Source organism: Mandrillus leucophaeus, unplaced genomic scaffold, assembly GCF_000951045.1.
Source record: "Mandrillus leucophaeus isolate KB7577 unplaced genomic scaffold, Mleu.le_1.0 Scaffold1251, whole genome shotgun sequence".
NCBI lineage: Eukaryota > Metazoa > Chordata > Mammalia > Primates > Cercopithecidae > Mandrillus > Mandrillus leucophaeus.
This window is the reverse complement of record NW_012100888.1, coordinates 504,963-514,977: the sequence shown is the minus strand read 5'-3', so window position 1 is coordinate 514,977 and position 10,015 is coordinate 504,963. Positions and strand designations below refer to the sequence as shown.

Below are 10,015 nucleotides of genomic sequence, written 5' to 3'. Positions count from 1 at the left end.
TTTTTTTTTTTTTTTTTTGTATTTTTAGTAGAGACAGGGTTTCACTGTGTTAGCCAGGATGGTCTCGATCTCCCGACCTCGCAATCCACCTGTCTCGGCCTCCCAAAGTGCTGGGATTACAGGCATGATTCACTGCGCCTGGCCTTTCCATATTTTCAAATAATTTCTCTGACACTGAGAAACCTAGCTCCCATTTTCCTCAACAGATTTACTTCTTCGCTCAATCAATTTAGTTATTTGCCTAATGTAGCACATTGCTGGCTGCCTCCTCACCCTGAGGGCACTGGCACAACATGGCTTCCACTGGATCTCTCCCCCTGCCCCTCCACCCGACCACGGAGCCACAAAGCTGGAAACTTTGATACCTCCACGCAGTAATCCCAGCCTGCTTCCTCAGCCATCAGGCACTGACACCTCCATGTACCTGCCCCTCCCCTGACATGCTTATCCTACAAATTACTCAGATTACTAGGTTAGAAAAAGAATTTCAAATTGCTATAACTCTATCAATATAAGTAGTTTAGAAGGTAATGGAGAGAGGTGTTAAGAATGTCTATTTGGTTTCCGGTTTGTGCAAATAGATGTTACATTCACTATTCACTGAGGTAAGAAATGTTGGAAGGGAATATAGTTTACATTGAAAACTATGATTTCAGATTTAGATATATTAATTTTTATGTGCCATTAAGGCAGCCAAGTGGAGGCCAGGCATGGTGGCTCGTGCCTGTAATCCTAGCACTTTGGGAGGCCGAGGCAGGTGGATTGCTTGAGCCCAGTAGTTTGCCACCAGCCTGGGCAATGTGGTGGAACCCTGTCACTTCGAAAAAATACAAAAAAAAAATGAGTGAGGCATGGTGGTGCATGCCTGTAGTCCCAGCTACTTGGGAGGCTGAGGTCAGGAGGTCGAGGCTGCAGTGAGCCATGATCATGCCACTGCACTCTAGCCTGGGCAACAGAGTGAGACCCTGCCTCAAAAAAAAAAAAAAAATTTAGAAATTTAAAAACACAACCAAGTGAAATGTCCAGTAGAGAGGTGGAAATGTAGGTCTGGAGTTCAGATAGAGGCGTGGACAAATACAGATTTGTATGTCAACTGCATATAGGTAAGCAAAGATAGAGAAGTCTATGAATGAATTTGAGAAGGAACAGCTAGAGAAGAAAAGAACAACAGGAAGACTAGCCAGAGAAGAAAATAAGAGAAGCCAAGGAAGTAGATTTCAGGGAGGAGTAACCAACTGTGTCAATACTGAGAGGTTCATTAAGGATGGGAGAAGCAACTATTGACTTTCACTGTGTGGAGATCATTGGTGACTTTGGCAGGAGTAGTTTCAGTGAAGTGCTGTGGGCAGAGGTCACAAGGCAATGAGCTGAAATTATAGGAGATAAGAAAACAGAGAGAATAAGTATATGCAGTTACCATGAGACCCCTGGATGTGATTGAATATAGAGAATCTAGTGTTCATAAGGGGATACAGGGTTGTGTAAAGGTAAGACAGATTGGTGCAGCTGGGAAAATAATGATACATCTTGTTCACACCACTGTTTTTTGTGATGCTCAACACTTTTAAAGACTGGACACTGAGCTAAAAGAAACCTTGGTGGTCAACTACTCTAATTTCATTCTATTCCTAAAGAAAATGAAACCCAGAAAAGGAAAAGGACTTGTGCTAAAGGTTGGCCTGTAAAAATATTCCAATTGTTTTATTCCCCTCAAATTTTCTATCACCCTTTTCTCACTTCATAAAATAGGTACCATATGTCCCAGTTTCTTACTTAAAACTTACAACTTTTCATTTTGCAATAATTATATACTTATAGTTGCAAAAATAGTACAGAGTCCCACGTATCCGTTACCCAGTTTCCTCCAGTGGTACAGTTTTGTAACTATAGCACAACTTCATATCCAAGATATTGACAATGATATTATACTGCTATCTAGACTACAGACTTTATTCAGTATCACCAGATTTTACATGCATTCATTTGTGTGTATGTAGGTCCATACAACTTCAGCACAGGTATAGATTCATGTGCTTAACCTCATAATCAAATGCTATAATCAACATCATAATCATCATAATCACACAGAACTGTTCCATCAGCACAAAGCAACTCCTTGTGTCATCTCTTCACAGTCATACATATCCCACACCCCTCCAATTCCTATCCCTGGCAACCATTAATCTGTTCTTCATTTCAATAATTTTGTCACCTCAAGAATATTATATAAATGCAATCATACAGTATGTGACCATTTGAGACTGGCTTTTTTGTTCACCATAATACCCCTGAGGTACAACCATGTTCTCGTATCAACAGTTAGTTCCTTTTCATTCCAGAGTAGTATTGCAAGTTATGGATGGTTTGTTTAACCATGTACCTGTTGTAGGACATCTGGGTTGTTTCCAGTTTGGGGTTATTACAAATAAAGCTCCTATGAATGTTTGGGTACAAGTACAATATAGATTTTCATTTCTCTGGAATGAATGTCCAGGAGCACAACTGCGGGGTCTTATGTTTAACTTGATTAAAAAATTATGTTTAACTTGATAAGAAATTTATAAACTCTTTTCCAGAGTGGCTGTACCATTTTACATTCCTGTTAGCAATGTATAAAATATTCAGTTTGTATCCTCATTGGTATTTGGTATTTTCACTATTGTTTCTTTAGCCATTCAGATAAGTAAGTCATAGCCTCACTGTGGTTTCAATTTGCATTCCCTCATGACTTATGGAGTTTAACAGCTTTTCATATGCTTACTTGCCATCTATAGATCCTCTTCAGTGAAACATCTATTCATGTCTTTTGCCCATTTTCTAATTGGACTGCTTGTTTTTATTGTTGAGCTTTTGTGGCTTTTTGTGAGACAAGGCCTCACTCTGTTATACAGGTGGTGAGATTATAAGCATGGGCTACCATGCCTGACTAGAGTTGAGTTTTTAGCACACTTTATATGTGCCAAATTGATCAGATATATGGTTTGCAAATTCATCTCAATCTGTAGCTTATCTTTTCCTCTTCTTAAATCACAAGTTTTTAAATTTTTAAGAAGTCCAATATATCAGTTTTTGTCTTTTATGGATGTGCTTTTGGGGCAAAGTCCAAGAACTTGTCACCTAGCCCAAGATCCTGAAGCTTTTTCTCCCGTGGTTTTTTTCCAAGTTATATAGTTTTATGTATTACATTTAAGTCCATTATACATTTTGAGTTAAATTTTATATAAGATGTGAGGTTTAAGTAGAGGTTCTTTTTTCTCCTCGCTATGGGTGTCTAATTGCTCCAGCATAATTTGTCAGAAAGGCTATTCTTCCTCCATTGAATTGCTTTTGCACTTTTTCAAAATCAGTTGAGCATATTTATATGGGTTTATTTCTGGGTTCTCTCATCTGTTCCATTGATTTATGTGTCTGTTCCTCTGCCAATACCATCTATCTTGATTACTATAGCTTTTTAGTAAGTCTTGAAGTCAGGTAATGTGAGTCCTCCAAGTTTTTCTTCTTCAAAATTGATTTAGCTTAAGTAACTTTATACTGGATATTTTCATCTTTCCTATAGGGAAATAAAAAGAATAGAGAAGAACAGTGGCTGTGGGAAATTAGGGACAATATAGTATATACATTCCATATGCTCAAGGCTAGTGGTTTTCAAATGTGAGTATGCCCCAGAATCAGCTAAGGAGTTCATGCAGATTTCTGGGTTTTATCCCTAGAGATAGGGTTTGACCTTCAAGTGATTCTGATGCAGGTGCTTCTGGACAACACTTTGAAATTTGAAAAATAAGAAGGATAAACAAAAACCAAAATCAGCCTTTATCACTTAACTTCCAGTATCCAATAAGCATACTTTGTTTCCAGTATGCAACAAGCACACAGAAAAGTATGTCTTTTCTGAAGACACATTTATCATTTGTGCTTTTACATGATAAGAGTAATGCAACCAAACTTTTTAAAAGCATGATTTTTATTACATCCTAAATCCTAAATGTTTCTGGAGAAACACATTTATACTATAATGGAAATTCCTAGGCAGATAGAATCTGCTCAGTAGGAATTTACTTCAGAGTCAAATATGCTAGAACTCATGTTTGTTTAAAGAGTACCTTCAGAGATTCAATGTTTGATAGGTATCTCGGAACATATATTTTAGAAATTAAGAAGGAAGACACTGCCCTCTCAATGAGGGCATAGAGGTGGGGTGCTTCCTTCCACTGACACTAGATTTATTATTTGCTTGTCCAACATAAGCATCATACCTACAAAATTGAAACATAAAATATTCTAGCGAGTGAATGTATTTGAAAATGAAAATAAAGACTTCCAAGTTAAAAGAAAGGGAAATATGTTTAAAATATACTCCCCAGACATTTTATTCTAAGATATTCCTTGCCGATGTACCACCTATAGCCTTTTTAAAAATAACTTTCATATTCTACTTAAATTCTCTTGCATAAGCTCCTTATAGGTCAGTTATAGGTAGGAGGGTTCAGTGAACTCTAATTAAACTGTCAGGAAGACATCCTGTGCTGATTGCATGTGAAAACTTATCTACTGGGATATAAAAAGAACTACTCTATTGTCTGCCTGGATGTGAGCTGTGTGCATTTTCAGACTGTGTTTAGTACACAAATTGAAAAAGAAGTTTTTTACCCCATTTTGTCTCCTGATTTATTCTAGAGAAGAAAGTTCTTGCATAAGCGCTTCCTTTTCTTGTTGCAATTCCTGCAAATGCTGTTGGTTTTGCTCCAGTCTGTCCTCCAGCCACTGTAGGAGAGGCCCGCTGACTGCTGACATCTGACTGCACAGATTCTTGGTAAACACTTCAATAGGAAAAATAAAGATGAGAATAATTGTGGAAAAGCACCATCCACTAGCATGTCCCCACTCCATCACCAACAGACCCCCAACCATGAGCACAGAAAGAAGGGGTTGGAGAAGGAAGTAGAAAGTGTAATAAGTAGGACTGGTAAACAATTTTTCTGGGCCCAGCCAGGGGAAAAACAGAAGAGCTGAGCATAGAAAATACCCATTCTGAGGCTATCTTGAATCCATAAGCCAGACGGAAGCCTGGCAGAAAGATGGCCAGCTCTTTACTCCCTTAGGCAAAAGGGCTAAGAGCCACGAAAGGGTTCCTTTCCCCAGCCTTTCAGACCTTCCCTTGCTATAAACCATCAAAACCTCCTAATGGGCCAGAAGTCTGCCTTCTGCAACTTACGTTTCCAGAGCGCCCTGTAGGCATATACACTGTTATGTATATTGCAGAAATGTACATTAATTGAATACGCCTGAGAGCTCCTCTTTTAAAATGAAGAACAGAGGAACGAAGAGTAAGGGAGTTACCATCTTTTATGCTTTACTGTGAATGTTCAGCTTCATGGTAAGACAAAGATTCTAAGGTACTCTTTTAAAACAAATTCCATCTAATGTAAGTATCTTTTTCTCTCATAATATGTGACTGTCACTGAAATGGCCACTGTCCAGTTTTTTGCTATTTTAAAGACTGCAGTTAAGTGAAATTGCTAGATCTAAGTACACGTACACTTTAAAACTAATTATCCAGTATTTTCCAGATTGTACCAAATTATATCTCCAGGAACAGTGAGACTGTTCACTTCCCTCACATCCTCACCTAATAGTCTCTCAATTTAATCTTTGAAAAGGTGAAAAACTGATCATCTTATCTTAATCCGTACTTTTTTTAAAGATAATAATTAACATTTTTATTTTTGTAGGGGCCCATAAAAGTCTTTAATTTTTATTTAGTCAGTCTTTCCTTTTGTGAGTTCAGGTTTTCACATTATACTTAGGCCATCATCTTCCTAGAGTCTGAAAAAAATTCTTATATTTTCCTCCTATATTTCTTTAACTTATAAAATGAGCTTTTGTGGGTATAATTCACAGACAGTAAAATGAACCAATTTAAAGTATACAGTTCTATGAGTTTTGACAAATGTATACCCCATGCTATAATTTGGATATTTGGCCCCCCAAACCTCATGTTAAAATTTGACCCCCAATGTTGGAGGCGGGGCCTCATGTGAGGTGTTTGGGTCATGGGGGTGGGTCCTTCATTAATAGATTAATGCCCTCCCTCAGGGGTGAGTTCTTTCTCTGTTGGTTCCCACAAGAACTGGCTGTTAAAAAGAGCCTGGCCCTTCTCCCATTCTCTTGTTTCCTCTGTTGCCACATGGTATCTAAATACATAGGCTCCCCTTTGCCTCCTGTAACGAGTAGAAGCAGCCTGAAGCCCTCACCAAATGCAGGTGCCAGCACCATGCTTCTTGTTCAGTCTGCAAAACTGTAAAGCCAAATAAACCTCTTTTCTTTATAAATTACCCAGCCTCAGGTATTCCTTCATAACAACACAAAATGAACTAAGACATCCCATGTAACTAGTGCTAGTCAAGATATATACCATTTCCACCACCCTCAAACAATCCCCTCTGCAGTTCCCTTTGCATCCAATGCCCCTTCATCCCTGGGCCCAGGCAGCTACCACATCATGGATTAGTTTTGCTTATTCTTGAATTTGGAACCATAGAGTATGTAGCCTTTCGTGTAATGCTTCCTTCACCTGGCACAATGTTCTTGAGACTCATCCTGTTTGTTCATGTTTCAGTAGTTTGTTCTTTTTATTGTTGAGTTGTACTCCATTACACGGATATATCACAGTTTATCCATTCACCCACTGATGCACATTTGTGTTGTTTCTACCTTTTGGCTATTGTGAATAATGCTGCTGTAAACATTTGTGTACAGGTTTTTCTTTGAGCAGCTGTTTTCAATTGTTTGAGGTATATACCTAGGAAAGGAACTAGTATGACATATGGCAAATATAATTGCCAACCTCTTTTCTAAAGTGGTTGTACCACAATAGTAAAAGTTTAAATATATCTGGAATTTATCTTTTGTGTAGGGTATTAGGTAGGAATCCATTTTCCCCCAAATGGAAATAAAAGAATGTTAACTCCATGAAGGTTAAGACTGTCTCTTTTGTTCAGCACTGTACCTCAGTGCCTAGAATAGCACTCAAATGTTTCCTGAATGAACAAAGAAGTGAACTGTCCCAATCCTATTTAATAAATAATTCATGCTTTTTTCATTTATTTAAAGTAATATCTTTGTTAAATATAAATTCTTATATATACATAGGCCTATCTCTGGACTCTGTTCAGTTCCACTGATCTATTTGTTTATTTTGAGCTATTATTTATACTTTTTAAATTACTGTGGCTTTAGAATATGGTTATATATCATACATTACCAACTTTTAACTTTGTCATGTTTTATCCTGAGACCAAAATTATGGGACAGATAGACCAAGCCATTTCTCCTTTTCTTTGAAAAGTAACTGCCTATAACACTCAAAAGCCTCCCTTTCTTCCTCACTGGTGACTTTGTAAGTAACTGGGGAAGAGTGCACAGAATGACCCAGAAGTCAGGGTTACTCAGACAGAAAGTGAGGCTGGGGAAATGTGTATGTTAGGGACAAGTGAATTAGTATAAATATTGTATTCAGCTTTTTGTTCCTTTGCCTTGTATAAAAATTACTTTTATATTTATTGACATCAAAAGATTTTCTCCCTCATGCCTTCCCTTTTATCTGTCTATCTGTCTATCCATCCATCTCTTTCAATTCCCACCATGACAGGCCCTGGTAGTGTTATGCTGGAACCAATTCATGCCAGCTCACAAAAGCCAACTATTAAAATTCCAAGAAGTTTGTAAGCTAGTTGATGCCATGTTAGTTGCTTGAAACCAGCCATGCCAGGGGCATTACACCACAGAAACCGCCAAACACAACAAATCAGGAACAAACCTCCTGCTCCTTGAGAACTGGTTGTTAAACGTGTGCCAGTATATCACTGAGTAGGTCTATCGTAAAGCTCTTTCCTGTCTTTCCTCCTGTCTTACTCTAAGCTGTATTTATAGTATTCATGGATCCCCAGAGTTCAAAAGAAATGTTGGGATCAGGATCAGGAAAACCCTTGGGAAAGGAAATCTGAGGACAACTTGTACCCATCACTTCACTCACTTAAACTAAATTTGCTTCTGTCAGCTGAGTATTTCAGGGAAATACTCAGAAAAAATGCTGAGTACTCAAGAAAAAATTCTTACCCGAGCCATTATGGATCTTGGTTACTGAGTCCAGATGTGTAAGGCTAAAAGAAAATAGAGTAGGTTAGTGGCAAAGCAGCACTGAAGGGAAAGCAAAATGGTCATGGACTATACCAACCATAAACTGCATCACACCGTTGCCAACTGTATTAGATGAATATGTAGTATTTAAATCCCCAATATTAACTTCCTGACGATTTGGGGGATGTGATTTTATTCAAAGATAATTCAAAGTGATAATTTTGAAATTGCTGTCTCTCACCAAAGCTCTGACTTAGTACAAATTTATTGGGCAAAACCTAGTGCTTGGCAACAGGATTAAGATGTTGTGGATTATCTTCTTTTCTTAACCAAAAAAGAAAGTATCCTTGCCCTTGAAACATCCAAAGTAAGCAGAAGAAAAACAAATGTTGAAGAAATTATCATACAATATGAGAAACATTATGATTGGAGACTGCTAGAAAGCTTTCCCAGAGAGGCAAAAGGAAAGGGGCTTCAAGAGTTGAGCTGCTAAAGACAAAAGGACAGAAGAAGAAAAGAGAGACTAGGTCCTGAGAAGTAGAGAAGAGGAGTGAAGAGGGTCTCTACCTGTGGATCCTCCTATACGCATCCTGCTCCTCCTGGCACAGGATCTTGGGCAGCTCTACTGCTGATTCAAGGCACACTTTCCCGATAGTGACATGAGGTACAATATGGATTGGGATTTCGATTCTCTCATACCTGTGAGGCAATCAGTTCAGGTCAGTTTTTAAACCCTGAGTTGTCATAATCAGAAGTTCTCTACAGTTTTAATTGAAAGTTTGGAATATGGCGTACTTCAAAGATTAAGCATTGTGTAATTCATTTAGTGATGCAACTTCAAGGTGCATAGAGTTCAAACCGGGTTTGTCTGGAGAACAAACTAAAAGCCCGTTTGCAGAGCCAGTATTCCCTAGTCCCATAGAGAATGTAAGGCCACTTCTGTAAATTTAAGAGAAGCCTTGAGAGCTCAAGGTCCTTAGGTCTGCTCCCCAGTCAGGGGAAATAGCTAATTAATACTGTTTTCAGTCAAGAAGTTGCCAGTGAGGTTGAACAAATTAATCACAAAAGTCTGGAGAAGAGGAACTACAGACTCTTCAATGGCTCCATCACATTCATTATGTAGGTGGGATTACTCACTTGTTCTAACTCAGTGTTTACCAGTGGCCCTCACTTCCCATTTTCTCCCCTGGGGGGAAATAGGTAAGAAATTCACAAATATTCACATGTTCATGCTAGAGTGGGAGAAACAGAAATGTTTGTTACTAAGGCCAACCAGTCTACCTCTACCCACTTATCACCCCAAATACACCTAAACTCTACCTACCAGCGGGTTCAGTGGAGAATTCAGGTTGAAGGCCCCTGGCACTGTGAGGCCACACTGGCACATGGTGGTAAGGCAGCTTAAGATCTAGCTTCCCCATCCCAGCAGAACATGCCTAGTCCCCATACCACAACCCAGATGGCACACAAATGATGGGACATTACAAGCCCTCCCCTCCCCACACCCAAGTAGTCAGGGTATGCTTCCATCTGAAATCATATATTTTCAGTCTGAAGAACTTTTAATATTTCTTGTAGTGAATTCTCCAGATTCTGCCTGCCTTTTTCCATAAAAATGTCTGATTTGTCTTAATATAAAATTCTGGGATTGATAGCTTTTTTCTTCATGCACATTAAAGATGTCACCCCATCATCTTCCAGCCTCCCAGGGTTCTGACGAGAAGTCAGTCATCATTCTTATCGTTTTATTGCTCCACTATTTGTAATATATCTTTTATTCCTTTAGCTGCCATAATGTACCTATTTTAGTTTGCTTGTATTCATATTGCTTTTGATTGGCTGAGATTCATGAATATATGGGTATGAATCAGTTTTTAGA

At 38.5% G+C, this 10,015-nt stretch overlaps 2 protein-coding genes across 3 annotated transcripts in view; one reads left to right on the top strand and one right to left on the bottom strand.

Annotated features, from left to right (window-relative positions):
* The window catches only part of MTCP1 (mature T-cell proliferation 1), an 83,116-nt gene that overhangs the window by 26,710 nt on the left and 46,391 nt on the right, over nt 1-10,015 (top strand). The window lies entirely within an intron of this gene.
* Nucleotides 3,207-10,015, bottom strand: part of BRCC3 (BRCA1/BRCA2-containing complex, subunit 3) — a 45,881-nt gene continuing 39,072 nt past the window's right edge. Inside the window, exons 8-11 of one of the 2 annotated variants that reach the window (XM_011971947.1) lie at nt 8,704-8,835; nt 8,116-8,159; nt 4,648-4,817; nt 3,207-3,550 (exon numbers count right to left, since the gene is read on the bottom strand). In XM_011971947.1, coding sequence (XP_011827337.1) covers nt 4,666-4,817; nt 8,116-8,159; nt 8,704-8,835 — 328 coding nt within the window. In that variant the 3' untranslated portion in view covers nt 3,207-3,550; nt 4,648-4,665. The remainder of the gene's footprint in view (nt 3,551-4,647; nt 4,818-8,115; nt 8,160-8,703; nt 8,836-10,015) is intronic. The other variant, XM_011971948.1, reaches the window with a different exon arrangement.